The 19,786-nt window shown below is 42.0% G+C and overlaps 1 protein-coding gene across 1 annotated transcript in view; it reads left to right on the top strand.

Moving 5' to 3' along the window:
- The window catches only part of RREB1 (ras responsive element binding protein 1), a 142,441-nt gene that overhangs the window by 49,694 nt on the left and 72,961 nt on the right, over positions 1 to 19,786 (top strand). Inside the window, 2 exon segments of the mRNA XM_054018267.1 lie at positions 16,116 to 16,229; positions 17,687 to 17,886. Coding sequence (XP_053874242.1) covers positions 16,116 to 16,229; positions 17,687 to 17,886 — 314 coding nt within the window.

The raw sequence follows: 19,786 nt of genomic DNA, 5'->3' as shown, positions 1-19,786 counted from the left end.
CAATTTAGTAGCAAGTACGTGCTCAAATTTAGGTCTTCTAAGTTCTGTGTGTGCCATATGTGGCCAAAGTGTAATCTTTGCTGGTTCTAGTGAAAAAGAACAAACATGATTTTGCTATTCGTCGGATAGTGTTTCTTTAATTTAGTGTGACTTACGCTGACACAGTCTTTTTGTTTTGGTAAGACAGTTAAGCAATTAGGCACCCTAGGGAGCACAGATATGAACTGATCACTCCCCTGGGTTTACTGAGGTATGAAACATGGCCAAGACAGAACCTCTGACTTCCCTCAGAGATGTGCTAATCCTCCTAATTACCCCCACCTTTCTAGGAGCTGTGTTACTGCTATTTTCAAGTCCGTTGTCATTTCAGAAGTAACCTTTTTTGTGATATTTTGGGGCTATACAAGAGGATTTGGTGGGGAATCCATAGACTTATTTTGGCTATGATGACCCATCTGGAATTTGCTATGGGGTATGTTAGGGGTTATCATTTTTTGTAGTGTTTTATATTTGTAACAAAGCTCATCCTGTATATGATATTCCCCTCTCCGCCCAGGGCTGTCGTGTGTGTGTGTGTGTGTGTGTGTGTGTGTTGCTCACCTTCATAAATTATATTTATATAGTGTAGGATCGTAGTAGGTAGATATGGAAAAGACCTATTCGAGTATGTTTACATTGCAGTTAGGTATCTGTGGCTGGCCCGGGCCAGCTGACTTGGGTTTGTGGGGCTCGGGCAAAGGGGCAGTTTAATTGCTGGGTAGATGTTCGGGCTTTGGATGCCAGAGCTCTTGAACCTTCCCACCTTGCCGGGTCCTGGAGGTTGCACTCCAGCCCAAGCCTCAATGCTTATACTGCAATTAAACAGCCCCTTTGCCCCAGCCCGAGTCAGCTGGCATAGGCCAGCCATGGGTACCTAATTGCAGTGTAGACGTACTCTTAGATACTGCTTTAGCTGGGGTTTAAGTGGCAAGTGCTGATACCTTCTCTTGCTTTCAGAAACCTTGCTTAAAGTCTGAATTAGGGAACAAGTGAAATGAGTCTGATGGCCTCAGCCCAATTCTTAATAGATAAATTGTACCACATCACCATATATGAAATTAGCATATTTGTTAACCAGAGTGCTGCCACATCATACTGATAATTCATTGATTTAGAGCTGGTGGTATTGCTTTCCCCAGCAGCTTTCTTGTTTTAAGTAATTCAAATTTAACAGCAATATTATCTAGAGATTCAACCTCCTCAGTCATACTGGGTGATCTCTCTTGATCTAACTGGCTCAGTTCTATTAGGATCTCACTGAAACATTATACTGCAAGGGGATGATATCTGAACTGGAAGGAGACTCTAATTTTGGAGCATTTGCTCCCACCATTTCATTATTTGCGACTGTTTAGTGTCTCTAAAGGAAAGTACAAATTCAGCTGTAGTGTTTTCACATTGAGTGTATATCTTTTTCTGAATGAGTATGTGATCTTCCTGTTCCATTGGCCTTTCAAATTAAGCATAAATGCAGTCAGAGCTCTTATAGTTGTGACCTGTTCTGTGAACCTTTGCTGAACTTTCCCCAGCTCTCTTAAGTATTCTAGGCTTGATTTTCCTCGTACGCTGGTGCAGGTTATGAGTGGCTCCACTAAAGCCAGTGGAATTACACTTTACAATACAAACCAGCTCAAAAGCGGAATGAGCGAGTGGAGAACCAAGTCGCCTGGTCTGGAATTATAAAAAACTTGATCTTAGAATTGGAGCAGGGTCCGTTCTCTCTCGGAGAACACACAGGAACATTGCTCATCCTAGTGAGTTTGAATGGCAGGATCATTGTCAGTATCTGTGAATTAACACATACAGTGTTGATATACAGTGAGTGTATATACGTTGTTTGAAAACTGATTAGCTTAGTTTCACTAGCAAACTAATACCATCCTGCCAGAGGACTTTGCTTCCTGCTGGATATGGAAATGTTTATAAAATAACTGTTCTTGTGTTTATCTCCCCAGAATCAGTCACAAGTGTAATTATTGTTGTGAGGCTTGAAACAGGCTATGTTTTGGTGTTCGATATGTATCTCAAGGGGAGAAGGAAGCAAGTTGCCCTTTTCATAGCTAGATAGATTGTTCAAAGAGTTGTCTGTGTCATCTGTTGATTTACCATACGAGCAGTGGAATTCCTCCTCCTTTTTGTAGGGGAGGGTGCTTTAGGACCAGCAACAGATACTCCAGCAACTTGCGAGGAAACCAAGGACTGTATCTAAATGTCTGCCTACAATGAGGCACACTGCAACTGTCCTGATGTTTTGTAATAGATGTGTGGCTTGTGGAAAGAACTGGTCACAGGTTGCTAATTTGGTCCAAACAAGTGGAACATCACATGCTAGGAATTGTTGTCTCTTCATACTGAGCCTCTACAGTGAGGATGAGTAGAAAGATGAAAGCCTGCGGTGTTTGTAAGATCCTTTAAATCCAGATGGCTGATGATGATCTTCCTCTTATGTTGTATCTCCATAATTGAGCCCTTGTATACACTACTGGTTACTTCAGGATAATTTACATTGCTCAGGGGTGTGACTAATACACGCCCCGAGCGATATAAGTTATACCAACCTAAGTGGCGGTGTAGACAGTGGGAGAGCTTTTCCTGTTGACATACTACCGCTGATCGCGGAGGCAGGAGTTATTAAGCTGACAGCAGCGCTCCCTCCCATCAGTTTAGAGAGTCTTCACCAGAAGCGCTACAGCAGCGCAGCTGCATCGGCACAGCTGCACTGCTGTAGGTGCTTTAGTGTAGATGGAGCCTGCAAGTTTGCAGCAATAGTAGCTCATTCTGTATGGTCCTCTGCTAATCTCTCTGTTGAGGAATAATCCTATTGATCCACCCAGGATCCCACATCATCCATTCACGATCTTCTTTTTCTGCCTTGTGTTCTTCTGCCATCAACTTTCCCTTCCAATGCCCGTAAACATGCATATCGCCCTTTGAACCTCTTAAAAAGTACCCTGCAAATTGAATCTTTCTTTTCGTAATATCTTACACTAGCATTTGCTGAATTCCAGTCCTTTCCAGTTGGTTACACAATCTATCTGATATTTTCAGAATTCTTCTATAACACCAACATTTGAAGGACTGTCGTTTCTTTATCATTTGAATGTCCGTGTTTCACAGCTGCAATTTAACACAGATCAAATATAATTTTTTAAGTTAGAATTTAATCTTCAGATTTATGTCCGTTCTCATCAAATGATTATTATTCCAGAATGTTTCTTTCACTCTTGCTATTCTGGTTCTGACTTCAGTACCCAGTCTTCCATCCTCTGTAATGATTTTCTGTATGGCTGTGTCGTTCACTGGAGTCTTGTGTGTTTTCCCAGGATCCTTGCATACCACCAGAGCTGTAGTTCAAGGATTTTGAAAGCTTTACTGATACATCCAGCAGAGCATGGAAGCTCATAGAGCCAAACTCACTGCTGACACAGGTGGTCACAATTCTGGTGACTTCACTGTTGTTTGCACCTCCATATAGCAAAGATGTTAGCCCTTGGAGTTCAGTAAACTTCAGACTATTCCTACTACAGAGTTTCCCAGGTCAGCAGGAAAGGCCTGCAGAGCATACAGCATTGCAGGAGCAGCCTGTCCCTTAAGCAGTCACCAGGCCTACTCAGCTGATTTTGGTCATTCGCTTGCTTACCACCACAGAGCGTACAGTGCTTGCAGTGCTCTGTGCTGACCTCCATGGAGTCCTTGTAGGTCTTACGAGGCGAGGCATGTGTACTTTGTAAAATCCCTTTGCAATGTCTATGGGTCTTATAAAGTCCATTGGACCAAAAGCAATACTACAAGGAATGTAGAAGGTCAGCAGACATACCTGGGGGGGAGGGGAGAAGAATAGGTTGTGTGTGTCCTCCCATCCTCATAGCCAAATACAGAAATGTCTTTTTTGAGAATTCTTCCCAAGCTCCTTTAACAAAGCTGGGGAACTTTTGAGTTCCATGAGCAATTGCTGAACTTATTATTATATGTATTACTGTAGAACCGAGAAGCCTGCATCATAGGCCAGGCCCCCTTTGTGTTAGGCACTGTACAAACACAGAAGAAAAAGACTGCCTCGGCCCCCAAAAAACTTCGGCTATGCTCCGTTTATGTCATAGGGTGAGATGCTCTATGGGAGCCTTGCTGATCCTGGAGGATGGTGCATTGCCCAGCTGCTCCTAATTCATTTAAACACTCTTGCTTCATTTTCTTACAGGCATGAAAACATAAGCATTTTTCCTCCTTTTTTTCCCCCCAAGAAAATTCATGTTAAGAAACAGTAATATTATTTTGCATTCCCATAGTGCCATCCATCCGAGGATCTCAACACACTTTAGAAGGTTTAGCGGGCAGTCAACTTCATATATCATAATTAAATTTAATCTCATTCGAATAGAAAACCAAACTAAATAGTTGACTTCAGAATTAAAGCTCCACGAACCACCTTAGCCTTGCCCACTTAAAAGAGCTCATGGATGTGCTCACATGTATACAACTACTTTAGAAAAATTTCACATAAAAAAATTGGCATAAAAAATTATACATTTTACAGCCAGGAAGTTCTTTTCTCTCCTTCTTGGGGGAAATCATGAGCTCAGTTTGAGTGACCTGTGGTACTCTGACATCAGCAGCAAGTGTATGTAGACAGCACAAGGTAAAGTTACATAGCTGGCCTGCATCTCTAAAGTGAGGTGCAAATCATAGAAGGAAAGGGAATGACTAATATACAATGGGATATCTAATCTTAATGGATGTGATATGTTGGTGTGTCTGGCTCAGAGTGGAATGTGGGACGGTGTTGTCTGAAAACTTATTTAGAGAGTAAGATGCAAGACTGCAGGATGGTGGCCTGTAAGCCCGTCAGGTCTTTAGTCTGTGCCAAGAAGGAAAGAAATGTGTGTCTGGCCCATCATGGTCATGTGGACTGGGAAAAGGTCAATGACTACGCAGTGGTTTTGAGATCAGCCTGAGATAGTGTTCTGTACTCCATGTTCAATATTATAGATTAAAGAAGTGCAGGTGTAAAGAAACGTGTGTTTTGGGTGGATGAGAGGTCACATATGTGGGGTCAGAATTTTTATTGTTCTAGTACCTTAACTCTGCATTCCTTCACTCCAGTATGTCTCCCTCCCTCTTGGTTTTTGTTTTGTTGGTTTGTGTTAAATTAAAACTTTATTGTAAAGTAGAGGAGTGTGTGTGTGTGTGTGTGTGTGTGTGTTATACAGAAATTCTGAGCTTTTAAGTGTTTTAATAGAGTTTTTGTCTGGAATACCCAGTAGAGAGGATAGATCCTGTGCTCACCCAGGAGCAGAAGACAGTAATATGATGATGTTAACAAGGTGGGGAGAAAAGGAGGTGTTTGTTTAGAAAAAGTCCAGTCACTAAAGCCTGTGGAGCAAGGGAACCCTGCTGATAACACAGTGGAAAATAAGAGGCTCTGTCTCTTTCCTGACTTTAAAGGAGTGGTGCCTTGTAATAAATGGCTGCCATGTGGCAGCTGTCTCCCAGCTTTGTGAGTCTGGCAGTAGTTAATCCTGTCAGCAAGGCACGCTCCCTGGAAAAGAGCAGCAAGAAGAGCTGCACGTTCTTAAACAATTCTATCGGAAAAACTTTTTTGTTTTTGTTGTTTAATTGAGTCTTTTCCCCATTAAATCAAATGTGGTATTTCAGTGAGCTTCTCATCTAAAAGTAGCATTAGTAGAATGTGCTATGAATTAAAAACAAAATGAAAACAAACAAAACTTCATTGTAGGGTGTAAGAGAATCGCTGTACCAAGGAGGAACTCTCTCCACAGTATTGCCATCTTCAAGCATTCAAAAATTGTCAGGCCACCCCCCAAAAAATCATGATTGGCTTATAATGCATAAGACTTAAAAAAAAAAAAAAAATTATTTGCTTTCTTGTTTGTTTTTACCTCTAGGGTTCATGCTTTCCAGCTTTTGCCCACAACTGTGAGGGCTGGAAACATACAAATAATTTTGTTTGTTTGTTTGTTTGTTTATTTATGAGCAAAAGCTGAGATGCTCATTTAATATCATGACTCCATCAGATTTTACGAGATGTAATAAAATCGTGATAGGTGGCAACCGTGACTTTTTTATTCCTCTGATTTCTAATCAAAGTTTTCTAATGTCATGCATCGTTTTACTAAATTAACTCATTAGGTGCAAAGCGCTGTGGGGTGCAGCCGTGTAAGGTGTTCCCAACTGAGAGCTGGGTGAGCAAGGGGGTTGGAGTTTGTAATAAAAGGAGATGATTAGTGGCAGAGGCGTTGCTGCTGCAACAGCGTTCCAGGATCTGTTCAGGACTCCTTGGCAAACTGTTCTAATACTGTCCCCTTAGGGCTTGTCTACACAGGGAAACTGACCAGCGTAATTATATCAGTATAGTTGTACTGGTATAACTCCCCATGTGGACACTCTTATTCTTGGCTAAGAGTTTTATTTTTCCTATGCTGCTTCCAAAGTGACACTATCGCTAAAATTCCCCATATAGCCAAGCCTTCAGTGAGTAACTTTAAAAAAAAAAAAAAAAAAAAAAAAATCCCTATAAGGTGGTAGCAGATCATGACCAGGGCTCCCCCCAGAGATGCAAAGCATTATCAGGAGATCTGCTGTTGCTTCCTGTGCACGCTTCATACTGATGATCCAGTCTTCCTCTAATCTTTCCTCAGCCTTTTCCTGTTGCAGCCAACGCAACTCCAGCTACATAGTGAGAAGTGCAGGGTTGGGACACTAATTGCTGCACAAACTAGTGCCTGACACACACATCTGAGTTTTAAACCCTCTCATCTTAAATCCATGAGGAAAGATGCCCCGAACAGCTTCAGGGGAGGGTATTAAACTGCAGAGTGATGTCTGATACGTTTCTGCTCATCTGATCCACCAGTTGGGACTGACGGGCCTCCCCTCCTGACCAACAGGTGCAAAGACCGATTGCCAGTGAGCAATTTGACATCACCAATTTGTGGCTTTCCTTCGTCTCAGCATTACTACGACTGCTGTTTTCACGATGCTGTAATAAGAACAACCAGACCAATTGTCCCCTACCGATTCATTACAGTGGATGCCTAGGCATCTGCATGACCAATTGATAAGACACAGAAGTCCCCGTTTTGTAACTTGTCTCAGAAACAATTGATTGCAAGCTCTGGCTGCAGCGCATGGAACACAGATGCCTGCTCTTGGCCCGCCTTTAAAGGGCAAAGCTGCAGCATCATGCCTCTCATCAGGTTCTCTCTCTCCTCCTGTTCATTTTACAGCAGGAATCCCATGGCTTGGACTGGCTATACCGTCTGGGATTTCAGCCTCTATGTCACCGTTGTCCAGCTCTGCCTGCATGTAGTCCTCATAGCTTTTCTTCAGCAGACGTTTTTAGAATCCAGGAGCACTTTGTCTCAGGTTGTAAGGTTTTTTTTTTTTCCCCTTTTTTCTTTTCTTTTCTTTTCTTTTTTTCCCCTTTTCTTTTCTTTTCTTTTTTTCCCCTTTTCTTTTCTTTTCTTTTCTTTCCCACTCCCCCCCCCCTTTTTTTTTTTCTTTTCACCACAAGCTTTCTATCTGGTTCTTCCAGATTTAATCCATCTGCTCTATTATTGAGGCTCCTGGATGTGAAATCCCTTCCATAAGCTGGAGTACAGTGCCTGCCCATCCTTTCCTTTTAAAAGGGTATCTGACATCTCGGCATATACAACTTTCCCAAAGGTTAAACTTTATTCATATTAATGATCTGGCTGTATTATGGTTCGCCTTTGTTTGTTTTTATTTTTTAACAAACAAGAGGACCCAACCACAGATCTCTTTACCTGTTGCATTTTAGACCATGTTTCCTTATTTTACAGCCCCAGCCTGTTTTTCCTGGTCAAATGCAGTGTTGCAGCCCTGTCGGTCCCAGGATATTAGGCGAGGTGTGTGAGGTAATATCTTTTATTGGACCAACTTCTGTTGGTGAGAGAGACAAGCTTACACAGAGCTCTTCTTCAGGTCTGGGAAACATATTCAGAGTGTCACAGCTAACTACAGGATGGAACAGATTTTTTAGCATAAGTAGACAATCTGTTCCATTCTGTGTTTTAGCTGTGACACTGAATAAGTTTCTCAGATCTGAAGAAGAGCTCTGTGTAAGCTTGTCTCTCTCACCAACAGAAGTTGGTTCAATAAAAGATAGTTCCTGGTTGTGCCTGGGGGAGTGCCATGTGGTGCTTTGATATCTGATGCACGACTTATCATAACACATCACTAAAGGAGTCTAACAAGTACCCCTTTACCTCCTCCCCCCCTCCCCCCAGGAGAAAGGGCACCTCTCGTTTCTCACTGCTGCTTAGTGAGGAAAAGGCGGCCCAAGAGCCACTACAGGGAAGGCATTTCCTCAGTTCTTTCAGGGCTTTTCTGCAGAAACAGCTCCTGGCTGTATACAGGGCCACTCTCCTTGCTGGCTTGTTTTGTATCTTCACCCCAAAGAGGCTTCTGATAACAGCATCCCCAAGAGATACAAAGCACTAGCAGGAGTTCAGATACTACAATAATGAGTGCCATATAAGAACCTATATAGAACAGAATAGAATTCTCCTCCCTATGGCTCTGCCCCAAGGTTGGCTGCTTGAGGATAGGGAGTTCGGAAAGTTGTTCCATCAGTCTCTGGTGCTGCTGTCAGCAGTATTGTCTCAGACTGCCATGTTCTCCTCAATCTTTGTATTAAAAAAAAAAGTCTCCTTGCCCAGTGAGATGAGACAATACTGTCTAAAGAGCAAAATAATGTCCAGAACTGGGAAATGCTCATCTGTCTACTGAAAGACACTACGTGAAGTCTCAAGCGGCTCAGTATTCTTACAGCCAGTGCCACTCTTTGGGGAGGGAACTTGCCTGGCTTGCCACTCCGTCTAAAGCAAATAAACCAGACTTAAAGCCAAGAAACACATCTACTTCCTGGAACTCTAAGTCATTCACACAGCTGTCTTAGCTTTCAGAACACATGCAAAGCAGTTCTTATGGCAGACACAGTAATGCTTTTGTGTCTGTCTTTAGCAAGCAGAGAAGGAATATAGAAATAGACATACCGGATTACACCAAAAGTCCATCTAATCTAGTGTCTTCCTCTGATGGTTGTCAGTTCCTCCAGCTTCAGTGGAAGGCAGCCGCCTCCTCATTTCCAGTTGTGCCATGCTGTAGCATGAAGGGTTAGAGAGGAAAGGAGTGAAAACTCCTTCCTGATTTTTGTGGGCCTTCAGTTTGTTGCTTGTGTGTTTTTGTCCTAGCTTGTGTAGCTGATAATTTTAGGGCTACTAACAACATTATCCAGATCACTTTCAAATCCTGATCTCCTCTTCACTTGAGCAAGTTCCTGAAGATACTGAAATATGTAGAACCTTATTTCCTGGGACTTTGTTATTAAATAAGCTAAACCCAGAAACAGAATGAGCAGTAAGGATGTGTGGAGTTTCTTCTGACTAGCTTTCCGTGTCACGTGCTAGCTGTTGGGTACTCTGTAGGTGAGCATGATTGCCACCAGATTGGGAAAGAAGGGGTTTACACTCTTCAGCAACTATCCAACCTAAATATGGGTGTGTCAGTAGTGATCACTGTCTCAGTGTCTGACTCTCCAGTGCCTGGCACTTTGTGTAGTCACACTTGTGCAAAATGCTACCCAATTAGAATGGGATAGTTTCACGCCCCTGTGTGCAGGTGTAAGTGACTATCCAAGGTACCGGTCCATTGAAGAGCCAGGCACTCAATCCGTATCTGGGGCCATCCAGTTTTGCTCTCACTTTCAGTACTTGCACAGTAGATCCAGCTTTCTTGCCTCACAGCTTAATCTCAGTTAGGAAGGCAGTTCCCACCACATACACATAAACATACCATATCAGACAATGAAGAAACATTGATGCAACATTAAAGTTAAGAAATAGAGCACAAAAGATAAGACCGAGATCAAATTCACAATTACATTAGGGCTGCTTTGTGTCACTGAAGTGGCACAGGGCAGCTGGAGCATACTGGTGAATCTCATCCACGAAATGGCAGGGGACTGGTTCACCATTGCATTATTTTAGTTGCACGCCAGTATAGCTGCACTGGTTTCAGTACAGTTACATCATGCAACTGAAGTAACGCAATGGTGACTCAAAGGGCTGTAGTTTTTTCAGCATCATTAACTTGCCCATGTTGCCAATCCTACATACTTTTATGGTACATATGTATTTTGTTATCTAAGCTCTTATAGAGGAAAAATAAGCATATGAGATATTGACGGGTCTTTGAGGGTGAAGAGATGGCAGGTTCGGTTATTTTTTTATTTTTTTTTTTTTAAACAAAGCAAAAGTATAAACCATTACACCTACATAGACACGGTAATATAAATACACCAAATGTTGCTAACAAACTCTAATACGAATAACAACATAAAAGGCTCAAAACAAAACAGGCAGTCTCAGTTTAGTGGTTGGAGGGTGGCCCTTAAAGATGTGCTTCTCTTGTTTTTGTGAGTTTAGAGTGACATTTTCTCTGGGTAAAATTCTACCTTTACGTGTGTGTATATTCAGACTTTTTTGGAAATATTCTCAGTGCCTTTTTGACTTAATGGTAAGTAGTAGAAAACTGCCACCATAAAGTCCTGTTCCGCTGTCTTATCCTTTTTGCTTTTCTTTTCATATAGGCTGCTCTGTACTGGTGCTCCAGCAGTGGTGACAGTGAGGTGACGCTACCAGTAAACTTCTCTGCCGTTGGGGCCTCGCCAGCACCAATACTTCAGTAGCCAGGGCAGACTTGGTATTAAAAAAGGTCAGTTGGAAAACTTTCTTTGGTTTTCCTTTGCTTCAGGTAGTGGCATTGAATAGTATCACTCTTTCTTCTTCCCACCCAGCCTGTTTCCTCCCCATCTCCTCCCTGCTACCCTCGAGGCTTTGATGCAAAATTTCACTAAAACTATAATCCTTCTTTTGATGTAACCAACAGCATGGGAGATGAGTGGGGAGAAACAGTTTCCCATTGCATACTCTGAGTGAAATTCATTTCTGTGCAGAAACTCAGCACGAGACCTATGTACCACTTATGTCTCACTTAAGTCCTAATTTGAAGGCTCAAGTGCAACTTTAGTGGTAAATAGGTTTGGTACTGGACTTCTAAATGGAGGTGAATTGCAACCTATGAGATGTATCTTTAGGAATACTGAGAAAGAAGCTATCATGGGCTTTTTGTCCCAGACGAGATGTCCCCTTGCTGATTTGAAGATAGTTATTCCTCTCTAAATCTCTGCCTTAGTAACACTGCCTGGACTTACATTTAAACAATCTTTGGTTGCGCTTCTCATTGAAAAAGTAGGTCATTTTAGGGCGATGGTAAGTAGGAGTAGTAATGCTTTTTAGGCCCAGAAAGGAAAAGTGTTTTAAAATGCATTTAGTGTGTGTTTTTAAGATGGGAATCCTCCTTCCTCCCCACAAAAGAAAAGATTATCCATAGTACAGAACATAGTGTGTTTAATGAAACCAAGAAAAGTGTTTAGCTAAAAGACATTAATGTGTTTTTTGGGGTTTTTTTTTTAAAGTGGAACAATGAGCTGCTTTGTGCTATACATCAGGTTTGCCCTCTCTTTGCCTGTACTGTGTGTATTGTGTGCTTCTTCCTATCTATTCCAAAGGGAGCGCTCATGTGCAAGACAGTAGAACAAACTGTAGTAAAAACTTGTAATAGCTCCAAAGGGTTGGGGCACACTTTTTGCTTCTGTAGCAGCTTCTCTGTGGTGAGTCGAGTGACTGTGAAAAAGCATCATCTCTTCTTCCTTCCCTCTTCCTACCCCCTTTAAAGATTGTAACCAAGGTTCTCCTGTTGCTTTCTCACTAGAGCTTTTAAAATGAAAGGAGAAGATGCTGTAACCATCAAGAACGATCTTTTTTAAAGATAAAATTGCGGGGGGGGGGGGGGGGGAAGGTGGCGGGGAGTAAATGTTGATGAGCTGAGTTTCAACATACTGTGGAGTCACATTTTATCCCAAAGGAGGAAATAGATCTAGCAAATGCCTTCCTGTTCAGACTGAATGGGAAGCAACAAGTTTTGCATGATTTTTGTTCAAGTCTCTGCTTTACTGTCCCATCAAAGCTGGTTGTCAGTTGTTTCAGATCTCGCCTTTGGCACAAACAGCTATTTGCAGCCTTTAGCTTTCTGTGGTCCTGCATGGCCTCCGTCACTTACAGATGCCACACCTCTAGCCACAGCACAATTTGAGCAGCCAGGACCAGAGCGAAAGGACAGATTCTTGCTAGGGAACCTGCAGTCATATGTCTGGCTCTGAATTTGTGTGCATGTGGGTGGAGTGAGGATGGAATGCTTACTCCATAGGGAATTGGTTCAGTGTTTAATGCAGCCTGAATTTGTATTGCCTCCAAGCTGAGCTCCCTCTTCATTGTGGACCTCCTATCTCCTTTAATTGGGAAGGGGGTAATTGCCCAGTGCAGCAATAAGCAGAGGGATCCCTGAGAGCTTGAGAAGACAGGCGATCCTGTAGCCAGGCAGTTATAGAACTTCCATACTTTTGGCTCTGTCTCCCCAGTTGATTCCCTGAAATAGGTTCAGTGGGCCAAACCCTCTTTTCTACTTGGGGAGGGGGGGAATGCTCCCTCCCTCCTCCCCAGATGTGTAATAAATTTTGCAAGAGAAAAATCACTGAATTTTCCTGCCCCAGGGCCCCTCCCTGCCATGGGTTTTCCCACAGGAAGAAGTGATTTGGCCCAGTATTCTTATTGTTGCTATATCCTATTGCAAATAGAAAGTTGTGCTTTGAGAATCAATGCATGCTATTGTCTTTGTTTCAGTGGTATAGTTTTCCTTCCCACAACAGTACTGGAATATATTTTAGTGCACTCCAATAATACTTACTCTTGCAGAAATTAAGTTTCATTCTTTAAACTGTTTGCAAACGAGGAAGTTTTTAATGTACAGAAAAAAATTGGTCTCCTGTTTAAAAGCAAGATCAGTATCCAAACATCTTGTTTGAATTGGCAGAAAACTGTATTTTAGTTTCAGTCATAAAATAGCTATTTGTAAACAGAAGCTGTTATGGGCTGCAATTGTACTGTATTGTGCCCTTTCTGAAAGATGTATACCAGGCATACTTGCACAGAGATTGCAAAACTGAAGGTGAGATTTCAGGCTGATGTTTGCATGTCTGCCCTTTTCTTTCTTTCTGATGAGCAGTTTGAATCAACAACTAAAAACAATGCTAGGAATTCAGAATTTATTTCTCTGAAAGGACCTCCTGTGGTATTTAAATTACCTTGGACCACACCCTGTTTTCACAGTAGTTAAATAGATTTTTTTTGACTGTTTTAGAAAGTATCTAATAATTAAGGACTTACATGTTGGTTATTGGGTGAAAAATTCAAGAATAGTTATTGATCTGCTCAGAAAGAAAGATGGTTAAACTAAGTTTGTTTTTCGCTTTAACAAAAACAGAAAAATAGTTTAATATTTTTTTCCAGTTTTTCTGTTGTATTAACTAAAGGGATGCTGTTAAGTAAGATTAAGTTTGGGCCAATGTCAAAAATTTTAAACTATTAGGGAAATGTTGTGATTTTTACTTTTGTAGTTGTTGTTTTTAAAATAAATCTACTCCTGCATGAACCCTTCATCGCTGAGACTTAAAAAGTAAAAAGCCATCACTTTTATGGGCCAAAATAAAGTAAACTGACACTGCAGCTAACAAAAACCCTGATCTGAGAGCTGTGCAAAAATGAGGAAGATAACAAAGAAATTAATTGGAATTCTGCTAGAAACGCTGTGCCTGATCTTGAAGTGCAGGTCACCTGCAACTAGGGTGACCAGATGTCCAGATTTTATAGGGACAGTCCCGATTTTTGGTTCTTTTTCTTATATAGGCGCCTATTACCCCCCACCACCACCACCACCCTCGTCCCGATTTTTCACACTTGCTGTCTGGTCACCCTACCTGCAACCCTTACTGAACTCAGTGGGCATTTTAGATACTCAGCCCCTCCCAGGATCAGGCCCACACCAGAAGGGAAAATCAGTGCTTTCTGAGTGGAAAGGTATTAAAATTGGGAGAGAGTGTGTCAGTCAGGAGAGTATAACAGACAGTTTATAAAAGCCCAATTTAGGGAGCAGACCGCATTGTCTAGTGTGTAGATCACGGGACTAGAATCAGGACACCTAGGTTTTTAATCTAAACTCTGTTACTAACCCAATGTGTCAAGTCACTCAGGTCCTGATTTAGGATAGGTACTTAAGCACATGGGTAACCCTTAAGCAAGTGAGTAGTCCCTCAGAGCTTGATTCTGCCACCCTTCCTCCCACTGAGGTGAAGGTAGGCGTGGTGTAAGGAGCTATTCAGCCTGAGTAAACATGGAAGAATTGGGCCCTCTGTCTCCCTATGCCTTTGTTTCTCTACCCAGGGCCGTCCTTAGGCATCCATGGCTGTGTAGGGCACCCGAAAATTTGGGGCACCACCAGGACCATAGGCACTGACTTCTCATCTTGCCAGGGGGTGCTCGACACTCCCCCTCTGCTCCAGGTCCTGCCCCCACTCCACCCCTTTCCCCAAGGCCCTGCCTCTTCCTGCCCCTGCTCCACCCCCAGCCCGCCTCTTCCTCACCTACTCCCCCTCCTTCCCAGAGCTTGAACGCTGCAAATCAGCTGTTTGCGGTGCTCCAAAAGCGCTGGGCGGGACGGGGAAGAGTTGTTAAGTGCGGGGCCACTGGCGAGCGAGAGGCACGGGGGAAAGGGGCAGAGGGGGGAGCCGGTGGGTGCTCCGCACCCACTACATTTTCTCTGTGGGTGCTCCAGCCCCGGAGCACCCACCCACGGAGTCCACGCCTATGACTAGGACAGCAGGTCAGAGCGGGTCGGCTCCAGCATATCCATCATGCGCGGCAGCCTCCTTACTAGGCAGAAGGCAGGGGCCGTATTCACAGAGCCGAATGCGCCAGTGTAAGGGCTTCAGTTGCACCAGTATAGGGGCAGTATAGGAGCACCAGCATTCACAGATCCAAATGCGCCGGCATTGGGGCACCAGTTTAATAATACTGCATAGGGCCCCACAAATCCTAAGGACGGCCCTGTCTCTACCTGTAAAGTGGACATCACTATGATGTTTTATTAATTCATTAATGTTTGCAAAGCGGTTTGGGATCCACTGAGAAGTGCTACATAAGTGCAAACATATTGTGTAAGCTCAATGATGCCGTAAATGGGATAATTACAGTAAGATGTGCTCATTCTTTTTACAAAAATATAATCCTTATTGTTTTCGCTGCTATTTGAGCCTTGTAGCCTCTGTAATAGGGAAATAAAAGCACGTAATGCCGCTAAAGACCTGCTGACAGACACCATTTTGAATTCTGAGATGGTAAAGCTTCCAAAGGCTGATATTCTTTGTTTCAATAATGAAGTAACAACTATTTTTCTTTAATGTTACCATGGTGCAACTCTGTTAAAACTGTAATTGCATTTTGCAATGTTACTTGCTGAAAAAAAATCTTCCCCCAGGAATCACTTTTTGTTTGTTTGTTATGTTTTGTTGTGTTCCTGGAATGTCTGCCACTCAAAAAAGGCCTTCAAAAAACTATTCTGGCATATTTGAACCAGAGAGGTGTCCTTCTCACAGAGTTAGAGTTGCTGACAATAGCTTGATAAGTGCATGTGTGGCTTCCAAAAAAAAAAAAAAAAAGAGCAAGAGGAGGGGGAAAAATTCCACCAGCAATTCCACTAGCTTATGTATATTTTCAGTAATTACTGATAAACTGGGACAGTGGATATGAGAAATGTGCTGAATGGTCCCAGAAATTTCAGTCATCCTTTCCACTGTTAGCATTAAGCAAAGGGCCATCATGAATTCATCTGTTAGAATAAATTGTAATTTTTCTAAAAGGAAAGTGCGGAATGTATGAACTTGAATTACTGAAATTCTCTAGCTGCAGAATACACTTGAATTTCTCAGCCAGATGTCAGTAGTGTCAGTGATGTACTCTATCTCCTTTTTTTGCAAGTTGAATCTGGGACATAAATTAGGGGGATGAAGTCTTTCTCTGTTAAAACTACCTCATAGTTAATGTACTCCTTCTTACCTCCCCTCTCCCCCTTTCTTCGTACAGTACTAGAGGGTGCCATAGAGGATCTAGACTCTGCTAAGCCTAATACACTAAGTGGGGAGAGCAGCAAGCAAGAAGAAAACCTCATTGTTCAGCAGTCAAAGGAGGAAAATGAAGGTAACTTATTTAACTAGAATTATGTTCTTCATTAATTTAAGGGATCAGCAAGATTTTTTTAAGAGTTTTCTTCATCCCTGTTCATTTTTTTTATATATATATATTTTGAGCAGAAGCACAAACACTCTCTCACCACTGGAAGGCTTACAAATGAAGACTCTCTTTTTTGGCTCCCAGTAACTTGGCACTGCATTACTTATCCTCATAAAACACCTGTTTATAATGTCCGTACTTCTTTTCCCAAAACATGTTATACAGAGGATCAAGTGTACATGTCCCTTGTTATACATCCCCCCCCCCCCTCCCCCCCCCCCCCCACGTCATCTCTTATAGTGGCTTTTCCTGTATATATTCAGATTTTAAGTCTTGGGTTCTGTGCTGCTCATCTTAAATGATGAATCTGCTGGGGTTTTAAAGCATGCTCTTTTTATGTTTCTAAAGCAGAATATGAAAGACTTACTAGTATGTTAATGTTTACGTAGTATGTCCATAAATTGGAATACCACACACCTAGTGCCCCAACTATTTAAGTACAGTATCTGAAACAAGAACATCCTTCCTACATGTGACGTAGAATAAATATTCTATGTGTATTCTACATTGCACTTCTTATACCTTTAATGTAACATTACTCAAAACACCTACTCACTGCCATGGCAATGTGTTTGCAAGTGCAACTGCTCATGAACAGTGCTCCAGTCTTTCACTGTGGACACAGGACACCAACAAGATGCTGTATTATGACAAGAGAATTAAGCGACGTCTGATTTTAAACCCAGAATTACTGACTCTCTACAGTAGAACCTCCGAGTTAAAAACACTAGAGTTATGAACTCACCGGTCAACCACACACCTCATTTGGGACCGGAAGTACACACTCAGGCAGCAGCAACAACAAAAAGCAAATACAGTACAGTACTGTGTTAAACATAAACTACTAAAAAAAGGGGGGAGAGTTTAAAAAAAAAAAAAAGATTTGACAAGGTAAGGAAACTGTTTCTGTGCTTGTTTTGTTTAAATTAAGATGGTTAAAAGCAGCATTTTTGTTCTGCATAGTAAAGTTTCAAAGCTGTATTAATATCAGTGTTCAGTTGTAAACTTCTGAAAGAGCAGCCATAACGTTTTGTTCAGAGTTCTGAACAACCTCCATTCCTGAGGTATTTGTAACTCTGAGATTCTACTGTACTGTACTGGGGGTTTGAAGGTCAAGTTCATGTGACCAGAGCATTCAAAGAAAAAGTCGCAACTTGGCTTATGTTTTCTAGAACTTTCGTAGCTTTCCTGTTAATAAAGGACCCCAAACTGTTATGAACTACTGTTTTTTACTTTTTCTGATCACACAGGTTATGAATTCTTTGAGGCATGGACCATGTCTCTTCCATCAGCTGCATACTGCTGAACACGCCATTAGCTCTCCAACTGATAATCTCAGCAACTTTTTTTGTTTACAATTCCAGAGAAGCAGCTCAAAAGCTTAACCAATTACAAGACACCAACTTTACCAAACAGTTTGGAAGGTACAGACTTGTCGTCCATTGATGCCATGATGTCAGCAGTAATGAGTGTGGGGAAGATCGCTGAAAATGGCGGGAACTCTCAAAACATCAAGTCCCCATCGAAGTCTCCTGCACCAAATCGGATTGGCAGGAGGAACCAGGTATATAATTCAAAGCATGCAATGGGTGAGAGAGGTTCACAGTGGAGAAAAAGGAGTTAATTTTCATTATCATTTTTGCTTTTCAAATAGTACATGGTGGCACTAGCTGAAATGCGTCACAAGTCCATGTGTGGTTTGTGACTTTTTTCACAGAATAAGCATAGAAATCTGAGCTGGAAAAGACCTTCTTGTCATTTGCACACTGATCTAGCAAAGCACTTAAACACATGCTTCACTCTAAGCATGTGAGTATTCCCACTGAATTACCCTGGCTTACGTACTTTGCTCAGTCAGGCCCTTAGTCTGTCCCTCTACTAGTACACATTGTTCTTTACTTCTTTCTTTTTTTTAAACATATACATAGACTTACTACATAACGCAATACAAATGCGTAGGCGGTGATCAAGTTTATCACATTTACCAGTTGACGGCACTGTATCAATACCACCACGAAGAGAATATCAGTCAAAACCGTGTTACTTATGGGATGTTCCTGTAGCAATTTATTAATAGCCTGCAAACTAGTCTTTCAGATAAATGGCTTCTGATTTGGCTTAGATTTTATTTCCTCTAAACTAAAATATGTTAATTGAAAAGAAAAATATGTCAGGGTGACATAAAGATAAATGCGAACATAGGAGTATATTGTCTGGCAGCTGGCATGAAAGATTTGCCTGCTAACATTCGTTCACAGTCCAAAGTTACATTAAGTGGGAGTGTGTTGTTCAGACTCGTGTCAGTGGCAGGGCTACTAAACAGCTGTCTGCTGTTAGGACACCACGTGATTTGGCTTCAGGAGATTTTGTTAGCGTTGCTGACCTTTATTCCACCTGATATTTCTGTGGGCATCGGATCAAGGGACGCTCAAGGAGTAAATGTGAGAGGATTAAGAGGGATTCTTACAGTGTAAAAATTAATTAATTAATAAAATAGCTGATTTGTTTTTCGGTGGAGATAGGTTACCACCAATGAAGTAAATATTTGTCTCACTGGAAAAAATGGAATTGACAGGATTTCAGGGCAATATTAAGCTTGTATCAGTCTGTTTTGTAGCCTGACTCTAGCAATGCATGATGGATGCAGCAAATTTCTACTTACAGCAAAGCACATTAAAAGTGGTGAATTGTTTCAGTGCATTGCAAATATGAGTCTAAATTCTGGTCAGAATTGCCCCCATCCCATGCCCCAGGTATAGTAAAAGGGTAACAGAATTTATTTGGTTTTCTATGTCTCATTGCTATGTTCCATGGGGTTCTAGTGAAACAGTCTCTCCTGAATCCTTATCCCAAGTCTATGGTTCTTTTTATGATGCTGCCTTTATCTTGGCTCTGGTCTGCCTAGAGTCTCATAAACACACATGCACATTAATCCTCATCTATTATAACTTTTCATTTATTTTCTCCTGAAGAAAAGATGTTACAAAGAGGCTTCAGGCCACTTTTAAGAGAGAAGAAGGGAGAAAAACAAGAAAACAAATCTACCTAATGTGAAACTCCTAAAGAGATTTGCCAGCAGTTGGGTGCAGAAGAGCAGTGCCAAATTGCTTTATTTAAGCAAGTGTAGTTAACAAATGAGCTGCTAATTTTATCTTTCAGTTCAGGAAGTGCTCTGTCACCAGCACAACTGCAGCAACTCAGATATTTAGGCCTTGTCTACACTCCCACTTTACAGCGCTGCAACTTTCTTGCTCAGGGGTGTGAAAAAACACACCCCTTCCCCCCCAGCGATGCAAGTTTCAGTGCTGTAAAGTGCCAGTGTAGACAGTGCACCAGTGCTAGGAGCCGCGTTTCCAGCACTGGTAGCTACTCCCCTCGTGGGGGTGGATTTTTTACAGCAGTGGGAGAGCTCTCTCCCAGCTCTGGTGCCGGGACTACACAGCCATGTTAAAGCACTGCCACAG

The sequence above is a fragment of the Malaclemys terrapin genome, chromosome 2, assembly GCF_027887155.1.
Source record: "Malaclemys terrapin pileata isolate rMalTer1 chromosome 2, rMalTer1.hap1, whole genome shotgun sequence".
Taxonomy (NCBI): Eukaryota; Metazoa; Chordata; order Testudines; family Emydidae; genus Malaclemys; species Malaclemys terrapin.
Note: the sequence above shows the minus strand (reverse complement) of the source record. Positions and strands in the feature narration are given on the sequence as shown.